At 44.5% G+C, this 24,535-nt stretch overlaps 1 protein-coding gene across 1 annotated transcript in view; it reads left to right on the top strand.

Annotated features, from left to right (window-relative positions):
- Positions 1-24,535, top strand: part of pwp2h (PWP2 small subunit processome component) — a 94,473-nt gene that overhangs the window by 63,825 nt on the left and 6,113 nt on the right. The window contains exons 16-19 of the mRNA XM_077232243.1: positions 5,672-5,780; positions 7,012-7,077; positions 7,242-7,460; positions 7,564-7,714. Of these exons, the coding sequence (XP_077088358.1) occupies positions 5,672-5,780; positions 7,012-7,077; positions 7,242-7,460; positions 7,564-7,714 (545 nt within the window). The remainder of the gene's footprint in view (positions 1-5,671; positions 5,781-7,011; positions 7,078-7,241; positions 7,461-7,563; positions 7,715-24,535) is intronic.

The following is a 24,535-nucleotide window of genomic DNA, read 5'->3' on the forward strand; positions in this document are numbered from 1 at the left end:
ACCACATAGGCTCTCTTTACCCAGCATTTTCCTTGCCAATGTACGGTCGCTGTTGAACAAAATGGACGAGATTCGATTCAACATCACATGCAACAAGAGACTTTTGAACTGTAATGTCCTAATCTTCACAGAAACATGGTTAAACAGCGGAATACCGGACAACGCTATTGAGCTAGCGGGACGCCATACATTCCGGGCGGATAGAACATTAGATGGCTCCGGTAAGACCAGAGGTGGTGGATTGTGCATTTACATTAACAAAGCTTGGTGCACAAACTCTGCTATTGTTGGGAGACATTGTTCAGCTAACCTTGAGTTTCTCATGGTTAAATGTAGACCGTTTTATCTACCGCGGGAGTTCACTTCCACTATTATCACTGCAGCTTATATTCCCCCGCATGCTGATGCCAAGTTTGCTATGAAAGAACTTCACGCAACCATCAGTAAACAACAGACCGTCCACCCGGAAGCTGCGTTTATTGTTGCGGGTGATTTTAATCATTCAAACTTAAAGTCAGTGCTACCGAAATTTCACCAGCATGTTTCCTGTCACACCAGAGGAAACAAAACTTTAGACCATGTTTACACAAGCATGGCTGGAGCTTACGTTGCGACACCCCTCCCCCACCTGGGACAGTCAGACCACCTTTCTTTGTTCCTCACGCCCAAGTATGCACCTCTCATCAATCGCGTGAAGCCATCAGTGAAGACCATCAAGGTGTGGCCTGCGGGGGCAGATTTCTCACTCCAGGAAAGGTTTCTACACACTGACTGGAGTATGTTTGCCTCTCAAGCCACCAGTGACTCTCACACGGACATTGACTGCTACACCTCCTCTGTACTGGATTATATTAATACCACCATTGACAGTGTTACAACCCAGAAGCAGGTCACCACATACCCAAATCAGAAGCCATGGATGAACAGGGAAGTGCAACTCCTATTGAAGACACACAACACTGCCTTCAGATCAGGAGATGCACAAGCCTATAGCACTTCCAGAGCAAATCTGAAAAGGGGCATCAAAGAGGCCAAGCACTGCTACAAGCTTAAGATAGAGGGACACTTTTCCAACGCTGACCCTCGACGCATGTGGCAGGGCATTCAGGCCTTCAGTGACTACAAACCCACTCACTCAACCCCCGCACCCACTGATGTCAACTTCCTGAACGAGCTAAATGACTTTTATGCTCGCTTTGAAAGAGACAACAGAGAAACTGCCACCAAGCTCAAACCCCCAGCAGACCACCCACCAATCACACTCTCCTCCACAGATGTCTGCAATGCACTGAGCAGGATCAGCGGGCACAAGGCTGCTGGACCAGACAACATCCCTGGACGCGTACTCGGGGCATGTGCGGAGCAGCTCGCTGGGGTTTTTACAGACATTTTCAACCTGTCTCTTGCCCAAGCAGCAGTACCAACATGCTTTAAATGCACTTCCATTGTGCCAGTGCCAAAACACTCCAGCCCGAAGTGCATTAACGACTACCGCCCTGTAGCACTCACACCCATCGTAATGAAGTGCTTTGAGCGGCCTGTCCTGGCACACCTAAAAGACTCTCTACCATCCACATTGGACTCACATCAGTTTGCCTACCGTAGCAATAACAGCACAGAGGATGCAGTTTCCATGGCACTGCACTCTGTGCTCACACATCTGGACAATAAGAACACCTATGCACGCATGCTGTTTGTTGACTTCAGTACAGCATTCAACACTGTCATCCCAACTAAGCTAATAGCCAAACTTGGAGACCTGGGCATCAACACCTCCATGTGCAACTGGATTTTGGACTTTTTGACCAACAGACCCCAGAATGTTCGATCTGGCTCCACCTGCTCCACGTCCATTACACTCAACACTGGTGTACCACAGAACTGTGTGCTAAGCCCGTTTCTCTACTCCCTCTTCACCTCCGACTGCAAGCCTGTGTACGGATCTAATTCCATCGTCAAGTTTGCGGACGACACTACGGTGATTGGTCTCATCAGCAACAACGATGAGACTGCCTATAGGGAGGAGATCAAGCACCTGGCCACATGGTGCACTGAAAATAACCAGCTCCTCAACACCACCAAAACGAAGGAGCTCATCGTGGACTTCAGAAAAGAGTCAAGAGGCACACACGACACCATCCACATCAATGGAATGGCTGTTGAGCGTGTCTCCAGTTTCAAGTTCTTGGGAATCCACATCTCGGCGGACATGTCCTTGACAACCAACACCTCCTGCCTGGTCAGGAAGGCTCACCAGCGCCTTTTCTTCCTGAGGACACTGAGGAAGAATCAGCTTTCCTCGACTATCCTGGTGAACTTCTATCGCTGTGCAATAGAAAGCATCCTGACCAACTGTGCTACAGTGTGGTATGGGAGCTGTTCTGTTGCAGAGCGCAAGGCACTGCAGCGGGTGGTGAAAACGCCCAGCGCATCACTGGGACTCAACTACCTGCCATCGAGCACATCCAGAGGAAACGCTGTCTGCACCGAGCTCGCAGCATCCTTAAGGACTCCTCTCACCCAGCCCACAGACTGTTTTCTCTACTGCCCTCCGGCAGGCGTTTCAGGTGCCTCCGGACCAGGACCAGCAGACTAAAGAACAGCTTTTTCCCCAGAGCTGTCTCTTTACTGAACTCTAACCCTCACTGATCCCACTCCCCTCATATACTGATAATCTCTCCTCTCCCCCCTCACACCTAACTCCATTTTGTTATTGGTTATTTGTTATTTGCAATGCTATAATGTTAATTTGCACTGCTGACTATTATCACAGTAACAACTGTTTACATATGCATCTTGCACTACACACCTGACTAGAATATCAATTTGCACTGCCGACTGTTTATTTACAGTACCAATTGTTTACATATACATTTGCAATACCGTACTTTAACTGTAATATGCAATTACTTTCCATTGCACTTTTAGTCGGATAGCTTCTGTCCAACTTAATTTGCACTACTTTAAATCCATTGTTATACTGCTCATTTAGCCTTACTTATTACATATATCTATCTGTAAATCCTGTTTATAGTAATAACCATCTGTTTATTATGCTCACATTCTGTATATTATCACATTCTATATATATCACATTAGTATACTAAGCTCACATTCTGTTTATAGTAATAGCCAGCTAACTTCTGGTTAGACCCAAACTGCATTTCGTTGCCTTGTACCTGTACTTGTGTAATGACAATAAAGTTGAATCTAATATAATATAATTCTGCTACCACACTACTTCGGGCTGATTCAGTTCCGTTAGAAGCTTAAACAAAATCGTACGCAGTAGGCTTAACAACTCCTCCTATAACACACAATAGTTGTGAAATAATTCTGTTACCACACTGCATCAGGTCTATTAAATTACTTTAGAATTTCTTCAGAATTATAACAACTTCACAATCAGTTTCAAGTACGTTAGACACATACACATTTGTTTCAGTTACTTTAGAAAAAAACAATCTAATATAACTCTGCCTCCACACTACTTCGGGTTGATTCAATTACTTTAGAATCTTAACAGAATTATAAGAGACCAACACAAAGTTTCAATTACTTTAGAAACTTTACACTTAAGCACTTTGTTTCAATTACTTTATAGACAACAATTCCAATAAAACTCTGCCACCACACTGCTTCGGGCTGATTCAGTTCCGTTAGAATCTTAAACAAAATTTTAAAGAATAGGCTTAAAGGGTAAGTTCGGCGTTTTACAAGTAAAGCCCTGTTTTAAGATCCCTGTGGTTACCCTGTGGTAAACAGTAACAGGATAAAAGGTTTAAGATTTCAATGTTCTGGGTTCAGTCTGACGCTCACGGATATGCTCACGCAAAAATCACTGGGGTATTCACTGATATGCTCACGCAAAAAATCGCTGCAAAAGATGCTTTCCAACAGTTTTTATCGTAGTTTTTGGAAGAATGTCCGGCTGTGAGCCGTTGGAAAAATAGGTCTACAGTTTTACAACGAATGGTAAAACACCTGTTGGAAAGCATCTTTTGCAGTGATTTTTGCGTGAGCATATCCGTGAGCGTCAGACTGAACCCAGAACATTGAAATCTTAAACCTTTTATCCTGTTACTGTTTACCACTCTTAATGTAAATGAAGTTGCTCTTGTTGTAACAGCTGTGTTCTGAACTTCTGTATGTTAAGAATAACAAATTTGTCTTCTCTCTCAGCATAGAGCTGAAGCTCTGTCTTAAATGTAAATTGAGGATAACAACAAAAGTGGTCCCTCTGTGCCCACATCTTTAATATTCTTGATAAGTTTATGGTGATAACATCTATATGAAGTCCCTATAATCAAGATGGTTCTCGAATAACCGCTGCCGCTCCCACACTAAAGGTGATAACCGTTACTCTGTGATACTATTTACATATTACTGAGATTGGAAGGAATTGTTTCTATGATAAGTAAGCTCTTTTAAGTGAAGGAACATTTCAATATATATATTTTGGAGTGGAAGTTGGATCGGAGCAGACTATAATTTCTTATATCAACAACTATCTTCTATTCCGATTCTCAAATATGTGTAAGTCAGTTTGTTTTGTTGTTTAAAAAACCTTTTATAAATGATCTTGATCTGTAACCTGAGATGGGCGCCGTCATGTTTGTTTGGGCCGCAGTTCAGAGTTTCCTGTCTGTTGGATTTATTACAGCGCGTGAATTCATCAGTTTCTCCCAAAATACATGAAAGTGGCTGGTGAACTGGGAGAAAAATAGTTGACTTTATAGTTATTTACACTGTCTCTGATATGAATAAAAACCGTCGGAAAATAATTTGAATGGTTTGTTATTGCTGCTTCCATAGACACCGTTGTGTATTTTACAAACACTAAATGTATTGTTTTGCTATAAATTATATGTATTTAAATGTCTGAAAAAAATAAATAAACATTATGTGGTTAAAAACACTGAACAGTTGTGATATAGCCTATGACAAGCACTGAGGGCGTCCGTCTTTGGCTCAGCGCCAGCCATAGCGCGAAAGCACAGTTTGAATCTGGCAGTTATGTCACGTCACTGTATATTCGCTCCGTAGTGGTCAGCTGCGTCAGAGTTTGCCGAAATCGAAATTGCTGATGAGATATAGAGGAAAATATCTAGTGGAAAATGAGAATGTTACCCCCCCTCCCGATGTCATCGTCCATCACGATGTTTCACTGTAGACATCGTCTGATACCAAATTGGTAGACATTGCCCAACCCTACTCCTATTTTTACCTACTTAAATGCACATTGCCCACTGTGCTCTGTCTTCCTGAAGCCTCCGGTTGGCGTTGGCACGGGTGTGAGGGCCCTTTCATCGCTGCTTGCAGCTTTAATTGGAGTTATTGTAGGGTGGTTGTGTCCACACACTGCTAGGACACATGCATATGCAAACACTATGTAAAGTTGAATTTTGCATCCAGTGTCCCCTTTAAAAGAGACCTGCCTATTTAAAAAGTTTTCAAATCAAAGGGCAAAAAACATACTAACATTTATAAGTGCACCTCAGGAATCAGAAATAAAAAAATGCAGTTCATGACCACTTTAAAAAGTTGTTTCCTGTTTTTTATTAACATGCCTGTAAATCAATTGTGATCATGCAATAGTCATTAGATTAGCATTATGAAATTATTTTACACTAGCTTATATAGCAATTCTATCATGTACTTGTGTTTTCAGGAGTTCCTCGACAGGCGTAAGATGACAGAGTTTGGTAATCTGTCTTTAGTGGATGAAGGCACAGGGGATGGAGACGGAATAGAGCTCAGTCTTCCCGGAGTCAAGAGAGGTGAGTCAACTCATTTAGGCGTAAAAAAAAAAAAAGTTTGGTTCCGGTTGGTTGTCAGCTGAGGTCATGGGTCGGTAGGGACTTTTTTTTTTTTTTTTTTTTTTCAGTGGCAGCAAGGGAAAGGAAGGAAATTATTATTATTATTTTTTTTATTTACAGTAGCAATTGATAAGCTACTCTATTTTTTCATAACATAGCCTACATGTACATGTACTCTACCACCTTGTGTGTCCCAGCATGTTACACACACACACACACGCTGATTTTAAATGTGTGCGCGGGGGCAATCGGGGTTGCCTTATTGTAAAGTGTTACCGATTAGTTATACACCGATTCAGACGTCTCGTGAGTTCAGTGTTGGAAAGATCAGTTGTTTTAATCATTCATTAAAACGAATCGGTTCAAATGAGTCATTAGTTCGCGAATTAGACGTGTCATTATCGGAAGTGTGCGCGATGTGTGATTATCCCGGTGGTTAGGACATACCACAAGATTTGTGTCATCACAGAAAACAGTTCATGACTGGATAGTTTTTTCGTTTATTTAAAGTGTGGTTTATATGTCAGCTGAATGTGTGGAACGCTTTTCAGAGAAGATAAGGCAACGTATTTTAGCACAATTCCCACCAGCGGTAATTCAGGAAAAAATAAATCTCCGAATGCTCCACATTAAACTTTAGTCTTCCGACCTTGTCATCGTGTCGATTTATTTTTATTAATATGTGCGAGGGAGAGAGAGCAAGATAGTGCTTAGTTTTGAGACGGTGAAGCCTATACTTTCACCTGGCTCCGCAGAGAGAGCGCGCGTGCGACCGGGGCTCTCTCCATTTTTGCTCGTTCAGTTCATGCGCCCTGTCACAAGCGCAGCATTGCATCTACATGACAACAACGATGTGTGAACGCCCGTGGCTGCCTCGTTTGTTAGCATTGCTGGAGGACAACAGGCTATACAAATACGGTGCTGTACAAAAACATAAATTATAGTTCGCCTGAAAGTTTTTTATTTGTGTATTTATTTAATTTGTATTATTTCTTCCCCAAGCTCATAAAATAAATGTGGGTCGCACATAAATTGACAGGGTCGGTCGGAAACCGGAACCAAACAAAATTTTTTTTTATGACCTATTAATAAACCTGCCAATCAATTTTAACTAGGAATTATGCTTTTAGGAGCTTTGAAAGTCTAATTGGATATAATGTTGCTCTAATGCCTTTCTCTCCATATCTCTCAGGTGATATGAGCTCCAGACGCTTTAAACCAGAGATCCGTGTTAGCTCTCTCCGCTTCTCACCTACTGGTATAGTTTTTGTCTATACAGTACAACACATTAAGAGCGATATTACAAATTGCACATCTATAATCCTTTCAGTATATTTCTAAACATTCCCAACATTCCAAGACTTCCCAACATTTTCATTAAAAAACGAACGGAATGAAGTTTTGGCATTCTTATCCATTCAGGATGCAGTTGGGCAGCAGCCTCCACTGAAGGTTTGCTGATCTATTCTCTTGACGCTTCACTGGTGTTCGACCCATATGATCTGGACATGGATGTCACACCAACAAGCATACGGCGACAGGTGACGAAAAAAGAGTGGGCATCTGCAATTTTGCTGTCTTTTCGTCTGAATGAAATTCCACTCATTAGAGAAGTTCTGGAGGCAGTCCCTTATGCCCAAAGTGCGTTGCCTTTTAAAACGCTCACATCTCTTGTGATTTCATGTCATATTCAAAATGCATAATTTTCTTGTCATTCATTACATGTTATTTTCTGACGCTTCAGTTACAGTGGTATGTAGCTCACTTCCTGATGTGTATGTGGATAAGCTTCTAAACTTTGTGGCCTCAACATTGGAGAAGTCCAACCACCTGCAGTTCTACCTCAGCTGGGCTCAGTGTCTGCTCACCTTACATGGACAGAAGCTCAAGAATCGGTCAGCAACGTAACTCTTTTCAGAATAAGCTCACACTGGTTATTGAATTCTTTGACAATTGTTTGTAAAAAAAGCACATAGTATATCTCAACTATTCAACTGTTACCAGAGTAATTGAAAAAAAAAATTATATTTATATATACATATACGGATGCTCTGTTCTTTGTTTTGATATATTGCATGTTCGAAATTTAGAATGTTTTGGCTGGCAAATTTATTTTACAAAAAAAAAAAAAAATATATATATATATATATATATATATATATATGTGTGTGTATGTGTGTGTGACCTGATCCAGCAAAATGAGTCTCAGTGACCCAAATTTCAAAATTGAGATTTTGGCATTAATGGAAAGAATACCTTAAATGGTTGCAAAGATATACACATTTTGAATTATGGTCATCTGCCCTCTTTTTCCAATTGAAAACCTGAGAAAATTGCTTTTAAAGTTTTTTGCCCGTTTTTCGTTGATATCTTTCAAAATCCATTGCATTTAAAGGGATAAACTATTTATTTTACAGCTTATTTTGACCAAAGACATTAATACATATATATATATATATATATATATATATATATATATATATATATATATACACACAGGTCCTTCTCCTTTATCGCATATTGTGATAAAGTTCATTATTTTCCATAATGTAAAGATAAAAATTAAACTTTCATATATTTTAGATTCATTGCACACCAACTAAAATATTTCAGGTCTTTTATTGTTTTAATACTGATGATTTTGGCATACAGCTCATGAAAACGATACTCGGTTACTAACGTAACCTCGGTTCTCTCTAGAGAGGGAACGAGTATTGCGTAAGTTTAGCTTACGCTACGGGAAAGATTCATCTTCTCGAGATACTGAAGCCAAAAAATTATCCTTAATTTTGTATTCCCTGTCAACGCAGTGCAGCAGCTAGCAGACCTAGAGCAGGCCATCTCGCGTGCTCATTGGCTGCCCTGCGGGCAACTGCTGCAGCCTACCAGTGAGCCCGGCGTGACGTCACGCCCAATGAAGGGCGCCCGCGCCTTCATAGCGTCACAGCCCGCCAGAATGAGCGTGGCTTAGCGTATAACACTAGGGGCTGTAGGCTGAATTCCCTGGTTTTCGTCGACTGAAGCGAAGTCGCTCGTGGCGCGAGCACGGCCGGTTACGCAATACTCGTTCCCTCTCTAGAGAGAACCGAGGTTACGTTAGTAACCGAGTATCGTTCTCTTACGAGAGGTTCTCTCGTATTGCGTAAGTTTAGCTTACGCTACGGGAACACTTTGTCAACGCCGTGCGCGCCAAGCATCCACATGAGACCCCGAGCTTTCAGGGGAACCCCATAAGTGGAAAAAATAAGGTGGCCAGTCACGCGGGCCATCACTTGTACATAAGCACACATAGGGAATACAGAGCAGCGCGCCGGTCTGTATAGGCACATGGCACATACCCTAATTAGTGCAGCTCAACCAGGAGAGCTGAGTCATGTGAGAGTGATCTGAGCAGGAGATCTGGGCAGAATACACCTCTCCTTCAGACTGACAACAGTTTAGCCTGCAAGGCAGGAACTTCTAGGTTATAAAACCTGACAAAGGTAGACGGGGAGCTCCAGCCCGCCGCTACACATATGTCATGGATAGAAATTCCACTGGACCATGCCCACGAAGAGGCCACGCCTCTCATGAAATGAGCCCTGATGCCCAGAGGGCATTGCAGACCTTTTGACGCGTAAGCGGCCGCTATAGCGTCTACTATCCATCTGGACAGGCTCTGTTTCGAGGAGGCGAGACCCTTGGTGCGCCCACCAACGAAACAAAAAGCTGTTCCGAACGCCTGAAGGAGGCGGAGCGCGTAATGTAAAACCTCAGCGCTCTGACAGGGCAGATGAGATTCACATCACCTTCGCTGTCAGATGCTGGGAGAGCTGACAACGAAATAACTTGCGCTCTGAATGGAGTGCCCATCACTTTAGGGACATAGCCATGTCTAGGTCTGAGGATGACTTCAGAGTCATTCGGTCCGAACTCAAGACACGACGCGCTGACAGACAGCACATGCAGGTCCCCTACACGTTTTACTGACGACAGTGCAGTCAGAAAGACGGTTTTCAGTGATAGATATTTCAACCCCACGGTGTCTAGTGGTTCAAATGGAAAAGCTTTCAGGGCCTCGAGGACCAATGAAAGATCCCACATGGGAACCGACGGGGGGCGCGGCGGATTCATCCTTCTAGCTCCTCTAAGGAAGCGGATGGCCAACTCGTGTCTTACCAATGACTGGCCGTGCGTCGATTCTGCGAACGCTGCCACGGCCGCCACGTATACATTGAGCGTGGATGGGGAACTTCCCTTATCCAACAGCTCTTGTAGGAAGGTGAGCAGATGCGCCACCCCGCATGTCCGCGGTTCCAGATCTCTGTCGGTGGACCATCCAGAGAACACCGACCATTTAGACGCGTAGAGCCTTCTCGTGGAAGGGGCTCTAGACTGCGTGATCGTGTTGATCACTCCTTCTGGCAGGGCAACGAGTACCCGTTGATCAACCATAAATGCAGAGACCAGCTCTCTGGATTGGGATGCCAGATCGTGCCGCGAGCCTGAGAGAGGAGATCTGCCCTCACCGGATTCGGCCACGGAGCTGTATGTGACAGCCCTGCTAGTTCCGAGAACCAAATCTGATTCTCCCAACGCGGGGCTATGAGGAGCACCGAGTGGCGCGTTTCCCTGATTCTCTTGAACACCTGTGGCAACAGATAGACCGGAGGGAAAGCATATAGCGGGAGGCTGGGCCAAACCTGGGCCAGCGCATCCTCATCCTTCGAACAGACCGTCGGGCATTGAGCGTTGTCTTTTGACACAAATAGGTCGACTTCCGCTCTGCCGAATAGGCGCCACAGTTTCTGGACCGTTTGGGGTGCAGGGATCATTCCCCTGGGGGAACGTTGTCCATGGACAGTTTGTCTGGGCCGTCGTTCAAATGGCCAGGCACATGCGCCGCCCTCAGCGAGCGCAGGTGCATCGGAGACCAAATAAGGAGGCGTTCCGTCAGATTGCAGAGATTTCTGGATCTGACACCGCCCTGACGGTTTACATAGGATACCACAGACATGTTGTCCGAGCGGACAAGAACATGCTGGTCCTGTATGAACGGGAGGAAGCACTTCAGCGCGTTCTCGACCGCTATCATTTCCAGACAGTTTATGTGAAAACCCTTCTCCTGGTCTGACCACTGGCCAAAGGCCGGTCTGCCCTCGAACAGTGCGCCCCAACCCGAGTTGGACGCGTCTGACGAGATGACTTTACGATAAGAGATGGTTCCCATCATTACTCCCTGCTGGTACCAGTCGGCCACTAACCAGGGCTGCAGAGCTGCTATGCAGGCCTGAGTCACTCTGATTTTCTGGCCGCCAGACACCCGGCGGGACACGCGAGCATTCAACCAGCGTTGGAGCGGGCGCATGCGCAGTAGGCCCAGCTGGAGCACCGCTGCAGCTGATGCCATACAGCCCAACATCCTTTGAAATGTTTTCAAAGGGAGAAAGCTGCCCTTCTGGAAAGATGCGGCTAGGTGGCGAACACGGCGCGCGCGCTGTGTCGATAAACGAGCCGTCATGGTCACCGAGTCCAGTGCTATTCCTAAAAGGAAATTGACTGGCTGGGCAGTAATGAGCTCTTGGTCCAGTTGATTGTGAGACCCAAGCTTTCCAGATGACTGAGAAGCACTGTTCTGTGAGATAGCAGTTCTGTCTCTGACTGTGCCAATATCAGCCAATCGTCCAGATAGTTCATTATTCGCAGCCCCTGACTTCTCAGGGGGGCGAGCGCCGCGTCCATGCACTTCGTAAATGTACAGGGTGCCAGGGACAGGCCGAACGGCAGGACGGTGTAATGATATACCTGACCGTCGAAGGCGAATCTCAAAAATTGCCTGTGACGGGGTACTATCTGAATCTGAAAAAAGGCATCCTTCAGATCTAGAGAAATAAACCAGTCCCTCGGGCGAACGTGCGTGAGGATTTTCCTGGTCGTAAGCATTTTGAACGGTCTTTTCGCAAGCACTTAGTTCAAATATCTCAGATCTAGGATAGGTCTGAAGGCTCCGTCCTTCTTGGGTACGAGAAAATATCGGCTGTAAAAGCCTGACTCGCTCAGAGAAGGCGGTACCTTTTCTATAGCCCCTTTGCACGGCAGCTTTGCTATTTCTGCGTGAAGTAGGTGTGCTACTTACGCATTCACAATCGTCGCGGTCCGGGCTTGAAAGCGCGGGGGACGGCGAATGAATTGAAGTGTATAGCCCTGCTTTATTGTGCTCAACACCCATTCTGAAATCCCTGGGATAGTTTCCCACGCAGCTATGTGAGCCGCTAGGGGGGAAATCGCCATTTGCGGGCTTGTGAAACTGAACCGGAGCCGAAAGCGCGGTGCGCGCGCTCTCGGTTCTGGGCAATGGCTGCTCGCTGAAAAGCCGAAACAGGCTGATTTATGTGAGATGTCCCAATCATAAGGGATGGGGAACAGTCTTTTGTCATTTTTTGACGCGTGAGCAGCGCTCCGGGCGGGAAAGCTTCCTGTAAGCGTGAGCGCGTGTGCGCGGGCACCAGACTTACAAGTGTATTTGATGCCCCGATCATAATGGATGGGGAGCGTTTTATTAATGCCCTGCGTTTTGTGATAACACTTAAACGCGCAGGCGCAGCCCGGGGGGAGGTTAGTGTTAGCAAGCGTGAACGCACTCAGGCGGGCACGAGACTTACATTCATAACCTGCTTTCTTTTGTGAAACTGACCCGGAGCCGAAAGCGCGGCGCGCGCGCTCTCGGTTCTGGGCAATGGCTGCTCGCTGAAAGCCGAGACCGTCTGATTTATATGAGATGTCCCAATCATAAGGGATGGGGAACATTCTTTTTTTTTTTTTTTTTTTTCACTTTTTGACGCGTGAGCAGCGCTCCGGGCTGAAAAGCTTCCTGTAAGCGTGTGCGCGGGCACGAGACTTACAAGTGTATTTGACGCCCCGATCATAATGGATGGGGAGCGTTTTATTAATGCCCTGCGTTTTGTGATAACACTTAAAACGCGCGGGCGGAGCCCGGGGGGAGGTTTGTGTTAGCAAGCGTGAACGCACTCTGGCGGGCACGAGACTTACATCCATAACCTGCTTTCTTTTGTGAAACTGACCCAGAGCCGAAAGCGCGGCGCGCGCGCTCTCGGTCCTGGGCAATGGCTGCTCGCTGAAAGCCGAGACCGGCTGATTTATGTGAGATGTCCCAATCATAAGGGATGGGGAACATTCTTTTTTCACTCTTTGACGCGCGAGCAGCGCTCCGGGTGGAAAAGCTTCCTGTAAGCGTGAGCGCGGGCACTAGACTTACAAGTGTATTTGACGCCCCGATCATAATGGATGGGGAACGTTTTATTAATGCCTTGCGTTTTGTGATAACGCTTAAACGCGCGGGCGGAGCCCGGGGGGAGGTTTGTGTTAGCAGGTGTGAACGCACTCTGGCGGGCACGAGACTTACATTCATAACCTGCTTTCATGATCGTGTAACAGAGCGGGCAGATAGTGGGCACAGACTTGTGGACACATTTCTTACATTCAACACTCGAGCGGCTTTTCTGCGCTTCATGAGAGTGTGCTCTGCGAGGTTCGGAGTGCTTATGTGTAGTGGTGAACACTGGGGCGTGGGCACTTTCATTACACGTACAACACCGACGGCATGAGCCGGACCAGACATTTTACTCATTTTGAGATTTTTCTGGGTCGCCGTGAAAACGGCGTTTGTGTGCAGGCGAGAGGGTCAACAGACCGGCTCGTTGGCTGCTAATTGAACCACTGCAGTAGCCTGTTTGAAGGGGACTGACAGGGAATAAACTTAAACACGCACGTCTTTTCGGAGGCGATGTGTCTGTTAGTAAGCGTGAGCGCTCGTGAGCGGGCACGTAACTTACATTCTTAATCTGACATTATACTCACTTGAGATTTCTCTGGGTCGCCGCGAGAACGGCGGATGTGTGCAGGCGAGCGGGTTGCATTACCGGCTCGTTGGCTGCCAAATACACCACTGCAGTAGCCTTATCTAAGGGGACTGACATGGCGAGACATTTCGACGGCGGCGCGCAAGCCCGTCCGGGTCATGCAGAGAGCTCGAGAGGGCTCTGCATAACGCGCGAACGGGGACGCGAGGGCGGGGCAGCTCTCTTGTAACGTAAAGAGAGCTAGCCGCGTGCTCGGTGGTCGAGCAGAACTGGAACAGTGTTTGTACGAGGGCGCGCGCACGAGTAGTGGGCACGGGACCTACATGTAACACAGATGATGCCCGTCCGGGTCATGCAGAGAGCTCGAGAGGGCTCTGCATGACGCGCGAACGGGGACACGAGGGCGGGGTAGCTCTCTTGTAACTTAAAGTGAGCTAGCCGCGTGCTCGTACGTGTCCCTCGGCCTCATCCTCAGATGCGACGGCAGTGAGGCTTGTGAGCGGCAGCTGCGCGTCGGTGAGGAGAGGCGGGGGGGGTGTTGAAGGCTTTGAGTCGAGCCCGCAGGGTCGACAGCGGAAGCGCTTCACAGCCGGAAGTGCGAGGCGTCTTAAAAAAGACACTCGCTGCTCTTTTAGAATAGGTTTTAGAATAGGTTTTAGCAAGGTAAAGGATACGTCGCCGGATAGCGTAGCTCGCACGGATGGCTGAAGGTGGCGAAGACGGCCGGCTTCCTCAGCGCTCTCCTAAGCTGGCTGTCCGCTGTTCGACGGTGGCGCAGGCTTCTCTCAGATCCAGCGATGCGAAGAGCTCGCTGAAGAGACGAAAATCAGGGAATTCAGCCTAAAGCCCCTAGTGTTATACGCTAAGCCACGCCCATTCTGGCGGGCTGTGACGCTATGAAGGCGCGGGCGCCCTTCATTGGGCGTGACGTCACGCCGGGCTCACTGGTAGGCTGCAGCAGTTGCCCGCAGGGCAGCCAATGAGCACGCGAGATGGCCTGCTCTAGGTCTGCTAGCTGCTGCACTGCGTTGACAAGGAATACAAAATTAAGGATAATTTTTTGGCTTCAGTATCTCGAGAAGATGAATCTTTCCCGTAGCGTAAGCTAAACTTACGCAATACGAGAGAACCTCTCGTAAGAAAACCCAAAATTCCATAAAATCTCAAAAAATTTGCATATCATGAAAAGGTTCTCTAAACGAGCTATTAACCTAATAATCTGAATCAACTAATTAACTCTAAACACCTGGAAAAAAAGATTCCTGAGGCTTTTAAAAACTCCCAGCCTGTTTCATTACTCAAAACCGCAATCATGGGTAAGACTGCCGACCTGACTGCTGTCCAGAAGGCCATCATTGACACCCTCAAGCAAGAGGGCAAGACACAGAAAGAAATTTCTGAACAAATAGGCTGTTCCCAGAGTGCTGTATCAAGGCACCTCAGTAGGAAGTCTGTGGGAAGGAAAAAGTGTGGCAAAAAACGCTGCACAACGAGAAGAGGTGACCGGACCCTGAGGAAGATTGTGGAGAAGGACCGATTCCAGACCTTGGGGGACCTGCGGAAGCAGTGGACTGAGTCTGGAGTAGAAACATCCAGAGCCACCGTGCACAGGCGTGTGCAGGAAATGGGCTACAGGTGCCGCATTCCCCAGGTCAAGCCACTTTTGAACCAGAAACAGCGGGAGAAGCGCCTGACCTGGGCTACAGAGCAGCAGCACTGGATTGTTGCTCAGTGGTCCAAAGTACTTTTTTCGGATGAAAGCAAATTTTGCATGTCATTCGGAAATCAAAGTGCCAGAGTCTGGAGGAAGACTGGGGAGAAGGAAATGCCAAAATGCCTGAAGTTCAGTGTCAAGTACCCACAGTCAGTGATGGTCTGTGGTGCCATGTCACCTGCTGGTGTTGGTCCACTGTGTTTTATCAAGGGCAGGGTCAATGCAGCTAGCTATCAGGAGATTTTGGAGCACTTCATGCTTCCATCTGCTGAAAAGCTTTATGGAGATGATTTCATTTCATCAGCACCTGCTCACAGTGCCAAAACCACTGGTAAATGGTTTACTGACCATGGTATTACTGTGCTCAAATGGCCTGCCAACTCTCCTGACCTGAACCCCATAGAGAATCTGTGGGATATTGTGAAGAGAAAGTTGAGAGACGCAAGACCCAACACTCTGGATGAGCTTAAGGCCGCTATCGAAGCATCCTGGGCCTCCATAACACCTCAGCAGTGCCACAGGCTGATTGCCTCCATGCCACGCCGCATTGAAGCAGTCATTTCTGCAAAAGGATTCCCGACCAAGTATTGAGTGAATAACTGAACATAATTATTTGAAGGTTGACTTTTTTTGTATTAAAAACACTTATTTTATTGGTCGGATGAAATATGCTAATTTTTTGAGATAGGAATTTTGGGTTTTCATGAGCTGTATGCCAAAATCATCAGTATTAAAACAATAAAAGACCTGAAATATTTCAGTTGGTGTGCAATGAATCTAAAATATATCAAAGTTTAATTTTTATCATTACATTATGTAAAATTTTTATCACAATATGCTAATTAATATATATATATATATATATATATATATATATATATATATATATATATATATATGCTATTAAACCAGGCTGAAGCTCAAATTATTTAAAAGTTTTTATTTGAATAAATAATTTAAAAGTACCTTTTACACAAATGTACTAAAATCAGAAAGATTGAACACTTGAGACTGTGTGTGCGTGCGTGCATGCGTGTGTGCGTGCGTGCATGCGTGCAAGAGAAAGTGAGAGAGGCAGAGAGACAAGGAAACAGATATCAAATAATGCTAGGCTATGCAATCATATCTTTGTGTAGGCTAGTTGACAATAACAGTGTAACAAATTCACAACGGACATACCAACAGTTAAATATTGGGTTAATCAAACGCATTGCAATGGATTCTCCTTGCAGATAAATAGCTACACTCATTCACATTTGCACTCACTCACATCCATACACAGTAAATACACTCACTCAGATTCAAATTTGACATTAAATTCACCTTTCATCTCTTCTCTTAAGCTGGGCAGGGAGAGGGACAACTTACTTTCTCAACTGGCGGTTTTGGAAAAATCTCACAGATATTTTTGTACAGATAAAGGCCATTGCACACAGAGTCTGAAATTCATCCGAAATTTTCGCACGTAAAAAAAAAAATTCGACCTCACGTTATGTCAATCACGTTTGCATACTGTCTACGAAACTTTCATCCGTTATATAAAAAAAATCGTAAGTTTTTCGCATCCGTAGCAAGCAGTTTGAATGGTGTTTTGACAATTCGGACCACCGAATCACGAATACGAAAAAATGCATACAAAAAAAACGCGGACTCAATGTGTGCAATGGCCAGGGGGCTTGATGACACTTTGCCAACTTTGCTTTCTTTTGACAGCTTTGCTCTCATTTGATAGCTGCATTTCTCAAATCAATAATATTTAATCTTTCTGAGGAGATCTGCTAGCTTGTTTATTACACAGAGCGCTCGCTGCGAGGGTGGCTGGACCAATCGCGTGCCGGTCAGTCGAAACGGCTTCCCATCGACAAATGATCACCATTTGGAGACCAGAGATAGTGATGTTTAAGGGGATACCCGGGAAGTGCTCAGAGGTGACGATAGGAGTTGAGAAAAGCAATGTTCATTTCCAGCGAATTTAGTAAAACTTTGTAAACTTTAATAGTAATTTAAATACGAAACTTTGGGAGATTAATTTTGAATGTGGAATGGAACGTTGCGACTTCCGACTCATTTCGCCAGATCGGGTCACATATTATCTTTTTAGATAATATTATATAGATTAGCCCCAAGTCAGTAGCTCAGCAGAGTAGTTTTATACCTTTCAAGGGGGAGGGATTTACATAGTAGTGGAGACTCTCGAAACAAAGCATTGCAAATGAGGTACAGAAGTCAGCCCGTTCCTGGAATTTCCCCAGCCCTGATCTCTTCAGCATAACAGTGACATTCAAATGCATAGATGTTTATCAAATCAGCATAACTATTCAATGACTGGGACGGGGGTCTCCAAGAGCCATTAAAGACAAAGGGTGAGAGTCTCAGTAATCTGACTCATTTAACTTTCAATAGAGAGAACAGGACTGGCTGGAATATCTTGCTGGAAACTCTGCTTAACAGCTGATATCATCATCATAGCCTTAAATGCTAAATTCAATGTACTCTACTTTCTCAGTTTATATACAATTGTATTGGAACCTAGATTTAATATGTTATAAATGTTTTATAAACAATCCAACAGTTCCCCCTTTGAGAGTTCTTATAACTCTCACAAAATACAAATTAAGACACTTAAAAGTTCTTTCTTGTAACCTGTGATCGTTACAGGCACATAGCACTGGCTCTGTGTTGATGTCTGTAATTGCATGCTGACACAGAAACAAACATGCGACTAGGGTCTGTGAAGTTCTTACGGGTAATAGTCTTTTCTGGTTGGAACTGTCATTTTCTTGTGAGGGGCGTGAGTCATTTGTTGAATGAAACACTTGATACTGTGGATGCATAGATAGTACACCAGTAGGAGAAACAACAGCAGAATTGCAATTTCCTTGATCCACAGCCAGGGTTTACCTAACAGGTTTCCGAACCATGAAGAATTTTCTTCAGTCACCTGGTGTAATTTTGCTGAAAGATCAAGAATATCTTGTTGGATTTTGTTCAAGTTCTCTGTTGGATCCATTAACCCGGTGCAGCACTCGGGGCCGGTAATGGTGCAAGCTCCCCCTTGCGTTGCAAGTATGTAATCTAAGGCCACTCTGTTCTGTAAGATCATTATCTTGTGCGAAGCGAGAGTGTCCGTGATGTTACCCATGGCGAAAGCCGTATCATTGGCCAATTTCTGTACAGAATTCGATAAGCTTCTGACTTGATCAAGGGCCTGTATGACACCATAAGATGGGATTAATGCTCCAAGAGTTCTTGACCACCATGTTTGTGCTCAAGTGAGTCCTGGAATGCAGCCATCTTCTTTGTTTGTGGTAGGAGCTGAATTTTGTAGATGTGAAGAACTTGGTGTGGAGTATGTATTTTCTCTGATAGCCGGTAGAACATAAACCAAGGTGCACCTGCCATTGAATTGGCTGGGTACGCTGTTTAAGACAGAAGTTTCACATAACCAAAAAGTGCCAGTTGGTGGAGGAATCATACACCACTGAATCATACACCACTGATTAATTGCGAAACAAAAGAGTTTCAGGAGGGATGGTGTCCTGTGGAGACCTAAGTCCTTTTCCTCTTTTCCTGCTGATGGAGTAATGTCCACATGGGATTCTGTTCTCATTTCGACCACGAAGCTTCAACGTTCACAAGGAATTTCACCCAATGGAGTCGAGGCTGGAGGATAATTTTCCATGCACCAAGAAAAAATTCATTGGCAACAGTAGATCTGTCATGATGGGAGTAGCTGAAGTTAGGTTGCAGGATGGTAATCCAGGAATGCAACACGGAGAAGCTGAGGGAGTTGTGATGTTGTGACATGTATCCTTGTTGTATATTCCACTGGTTTGAACTTTGAATAAGGTACATGTCACAGTTGGAGATTGGGTGTGCCACCCATGGGATTCCTGCTCCTACTGAAGGAGGGTGTGGCATGCAAACTTTCTTTCCAGCAAACAAGGTGTTGTTTGACATATTCATCAGCTCTACGAATATGTTGTTTCTGGAGTCTACACTTTGTGCGATGTCCATGATGTTTACTAGTACGACAATCTTGATCATGTTGATGGATGACTGAAGTTCCCATATGTGAGTCTCTGCCTTGTGTATTTTTTTTTTTTTTTCTCGTTTGTAATAGTTGGCTCAGCAGTTGGTCTAGTTGTTTTCTAGAGGTTGTGGCTTCATACGCAGGTGAGGAAGTCAGTGCATATGGGTTTTGGGACAGCCATCAAGTGGTATCTGCACAGAGTAAGAAAGAAAACAAAAAGACGATAGCGCAGTATTTGTTGTAAAAGACTGCAAACACTAGGGTTGTATTCTTTTTTTCCGATCTGAGTCTGCTATTGTTGTTCCTTCTTTCCCTATTTCTTAATTCATGCAACACCTAAAGAACAGTGAGGTAAGGATGGTCTAGTCAGTGGATGCGAAAGGCCTATGAGGGAGTCTTCACCGCAGGGTTGGCCCCCGAGGCCTGTTACATTCGGTTCTTCCCTGGGCTCCTCACTGGTCCGTGTCGTATCATATCCCTGTAGGTGGGGGAACAACTTTACAGTGTGACACATTAGTCCAGGTTTTCCTTCCCTGACACAACACCGCAGCTGCTGTAATCAACATCACTTGATGTGGTCCGTGCCACTTAGGCTCTAATGGCTTGTTTCTGGATGACTTTATCATGACCCATTGACCTGGGATGATTGCGTGTCCACCCTCTGGTGGAGTCTGCCAACACGACTCAACTCTCTCTCTTTGGCACCCTGTACTGCTTTTGTGAGGTTTTCACAGTAACTGATCAGGGCATCTGAGGCAATGTGTACATCAGCATTTCTAAGATCAATCACTCCTGACATCTGAATTGGGCGTCCAGTAATAATCTCGTGAGGGCTCAGTCCTACTGATCTGTTAGGTGACGCTCTCATACTACACAGTACTGCTGGCAGCGCATCGACCCATGGTACTCCTTCCTGATGCATTTTGCTTAGCCCGGTTTTGATTGTTCTGTTTGCTCGTTCAACCTGTCCTGGCGCTTGTGGCCTGTATGGGCAGTGAAGATTACACTTAATCTTCAACATTCTAGACTGTCCTGTGAAGTGTTTACCTTGATCTGAGTCAATGCAATCTGGTAATCCCCATCTGGGAATGAAATCAGTGACAAGACATTTAGCAGTAGGTGCAGCTGTAGCACGCCCTGTTGGATGAGCTTCTACCCATCTTGAGAACTTGTCTATTATTACCAAAACGTCGTTTTTTCCCTTACATGGAGGCAACGATATGTAAGCAATTTGCAGGTGACGAAATGGTCCTGGTGGAGCTGGGGTATGTGTTGCTTCTGTAGTTGCTGCTGGCACATCATATTTTCTGACATGTAACGCATCTCTTGACTGTTTCAGTGGCTACCTTTCTAAATTTTGGATTCCACCATTGATTTGAGAACCTGTTATTCATGGTTGCTGGACCACTGTGACCCAAATTGTGTATTTGATGAGCCAAATATGGCAGCAGTGATTCGGGAGCGACATACTTTCCCCCTTTGGTCCAGCAGCCGGATGAATCCACGGTGGCTCCTTTGTAGGGCTGGGGCGGTATGGATTTTTTCTAACCGCGGTTGAAAAGCAAGATATTCCTGCGGTGTAGCGGTAAACCGCTTTAAATCCAAAAGTTTTGTTTTGTATAAATTGTATCTTAATTTTAATCACTGTTTCATTAACTAATTGCCTGGAATTAATAAATAAGAAGCAAATATAGCAGACAAATAATCAGGAGGACGTGGAAGCGCCGGTGTGATCTCTTGCGCGTGAACTGGAGCTCCTCTCATAAATGAACCGAAACTCTGTGTATAGGCTAGGCCTACTTGCCTCACAGACATGAGAAATAAATAGAATGCTTAAAATGTCTACTTTTAAACAAAATTCAAAACAAAATGATAAAGTTTTAGGCTACAGTAGCCTAGTCAGGCAAGGTCAGGTTTGCCGATGTGCGTTATAGGCTATTTATTTATTTATTTTTATCCCTGTGCGCCGATCGGAGACTGAGTTCACTGCTGATATTCTGGGGGTACAACATAGCCAATAGGCTATACTAGGGACTTTAGCCTTTAAATATCTTTGCTGCATGCGCAGTCTCCTTTCTAGAACAGCCAAGAGCTTTCTGGCCTCGCGGCAGCAGCGCCTTGCATCGCTCATAGACCTTAAAACTGATCAAAAAATTTATCAAAAAACGAAAATTGATAAAAAAAACATTGGTGCGGATGGATGGCGGACAGATGATGAGTTTTGTGATGCTGTTCTGTTGCGGATGAAATAATAATAGCCCATCTGCGCATCTCTAATACGAATGTTATGTTATTATGTGTCATGGAATATTGCGCTCCCCAACACGCGAAATGTTGGATTTGCTCCATCTTTTGATGATAAGTTTTGTTTAGAAAACCTTGAATCCATGTAAGACACACTATCATTAGAAATAATCCATGTCATTAGAATAAATGAATCCATATCATTAGACACAACGTGCACACATGTGCAGGCCAATGTTTGTTTGTTTTTTTGTTGTTTTTTGCGGTGATGACGGTGACGAGCTCAGACCCGCGGTTGGAGACACGTGACCGCGGTAACAGTCCCAGCCCCACTCCTTTGTCTAACCATGTTCATGCTAGAGAGAAACGTCTTTGTACAGCCAATGATTGATTCAGGAGGCCGAATTGTCTTCTGTACTGTAGTACCTGAACACACTTGTTCAGTTGCATAGGAACAAGCCTGTTTGGCCGCTACATCTGCAAGAGCATTACCTTTAGATTCCGTAGTATTAGTTGTGAGATGTGCTTTCACTTTGATCATCGCTAATTTCTTTGGAAGTTTCATGGCAAACATTAGATCTTTCATTAATCCAGCATGCTTAATGGGGGTTGCAGCAGAAGTTAGAAACTGTCTGCTTTGCCAAATGACACCAAAATCATGAATTACTCCAAAAGCATACCTGGAATCTGTGTAGATATTTGCAACCGATCCTGAACCAAGTGTGCATGCTCTAGTTAAGGCTACTAGTTCTGCAGCTTGAGCTGAAAAATTATCTGGAAGACGACCTGAAGCTACCACTTCAGTGGTGGACGTTACTGCATAACCGGCTTGTCTGTTATCTTCATTGACTTGAGCTGAACCATCAACAAACAACTCAAATTCTGAATTCTCTATGGGAGTTTCTTTTCCTTCACTCGTAGATGTGTATGTAAGCGTAACACAATTGTGAGTCATTTCTCCTTCATCCTCTTACACAACTTCAGTCATTGCAGACATCATATATGAGGATGGGTTCGTGACTGGCGCACGCTGTAAAACAATGTTCGGGTCTGTAAGGGTTGTTAACCAATTTCCCCAACGAGAGGCGGTGACAGAAGTGACTTTTGCTTGATTCATTAGTGTGGACACTGCATGAGGGCATTTTACATTTACAGTCTGTCCTAACACCATTACTGCCGGCAACACTCTTAAGACATGGGCCCATACATTGAGCGACTATGTCAAGTTTACCAGAATAGTAATGAATTTGGCGTAAACTGCACCCATGATCTTGCATTAGACATGCAGTCATAGAGCCTAAGTGTTCATTGACACAAGGCACAAAGGGTCTATCAGATTGTGCAATTCCTAATGCTGGTGCTTGACATAGTGCTCTCTTCAAATCATTGAAACTTTGAGATGAAGTTCTTCCATACAAACAGTATCGGAATCTTTAACATGTCCTTTCAACAAGTCATAGAGTGGCTGAGAAATGGAGGCATAGTCTTCAATCCAAGGTCTACAGTAACCTGCCGTTCCTAAAAATTTTCGAGTGTTTTTATGGTAGTAAGCGGAGGTATGGCGTATACTGAAGCGGCTTGATCCTGTGTAATGGATCTATTTCCTGCACCAATTGTTGGACCCAGAAACATGACTTGGTTTTTAGCAATTTGAGCTTTGTGAAAGCTGCATTTGTGTCCTTTTTTCTGCAAATAGTCCAACAATGCTGACAATTCAGTTTGATGTACCTTGTGATCTGTTGAGGCAATCAAAATATCATCGACATATTGAATCATAGTGAATTGTTTGACTAGACATTCTGGGTCGCACAAATCTAATGGTATATGGTCAGGGAATTCTGAAATCCCTGTGGCAACCGTGTCCACTGCTAGCAGATTCTGAGGACATGTCTAAAGTCAGATGTACTTGTCTCAGGAGATCCATGCCCAAAATTTCACCTGTATTTAATGAAGCACACAGCAATTTACAGGGGAAAGGTAGCTACTCACAGCCCCAACAATTAGGTTTTTACCTGTTCTTGTTGTGCTCTTAGAAGCACATTTGTGCCTCTGCATTTTTAGATTGCACTTTACCTTCAGCATCTACACTTGAAGATAGGCACATTATTAACTTGCATAGCTGTGTACAACTTATGAAGTTTAAAGCCTCAATTATTTCACCATGTTTTGATTTCGTTTGATGTTTGCCAATTATGTCCCACCATTGAAGCATTTCCTCATCTGGACATTTAATCCCAATGTACTCTTTCTTGAGTTTACACAAGGTAAGCTTGTTTTTTGCTCCATAAAGCAAACAATACTTCACTATTATCAGATTTTTTCCCTTCCATCCCTGATGAAATCTGTATATTCATGGATTGTACAGTAATGGGACGATTGAATCTATTTAAATCCTCCTAAATTCTGTTTCATTCACTTCATGCAAATGGAGACTTTTCCAAAATAAAAGTTTGTGTTTACATAATATATGTGTGTACTGTGTATACTTATTTTGTATATATAAATACATGCACATACATGTATATACTTAAAGTAACACTGTAGTTTTTCAACCTTCATTATATATTTCCAAGACCCTTGTGATGGTACATCGACTTACAATAGGTTGAATGACACGTCTGCCATAGCCTGACAGTGTCTGTATCGCTTTTACTGGCACTATGTAACTTCGGGTTTCGGGTAGGAACACGAGCACAAAAAAAAACTACAAAATTCGACTGCTTTACAGTATACGTCACTTCCCCCACTTCCTGCCCGCGAGTCTGCCCGCGAGAACTCAAGACAGTATCGGCTTGTCAACAAATGCACACGTGTATCGCCTGGTGTAACCATGACAGATTTTACGACAGTAGTAGAAGACAATACT

The sequence above is a fragment of the Siphateles boraxobius genome, unplaced genomic scaffold (assembly GCF_051911475.1).
Source record: "Siphateles boraxobius isolate OS27281-9 unplaced genomic scaffold, OSU_SipBor_1 17, whole genome shotgun sequence".
Classification (NCBI taxonomy): Eukaryota; Metazoa; Chordata; class Actinopteri; order Cypriniformes; family Leuciscidae; genus Siphateles; species Siphateles boraxobius.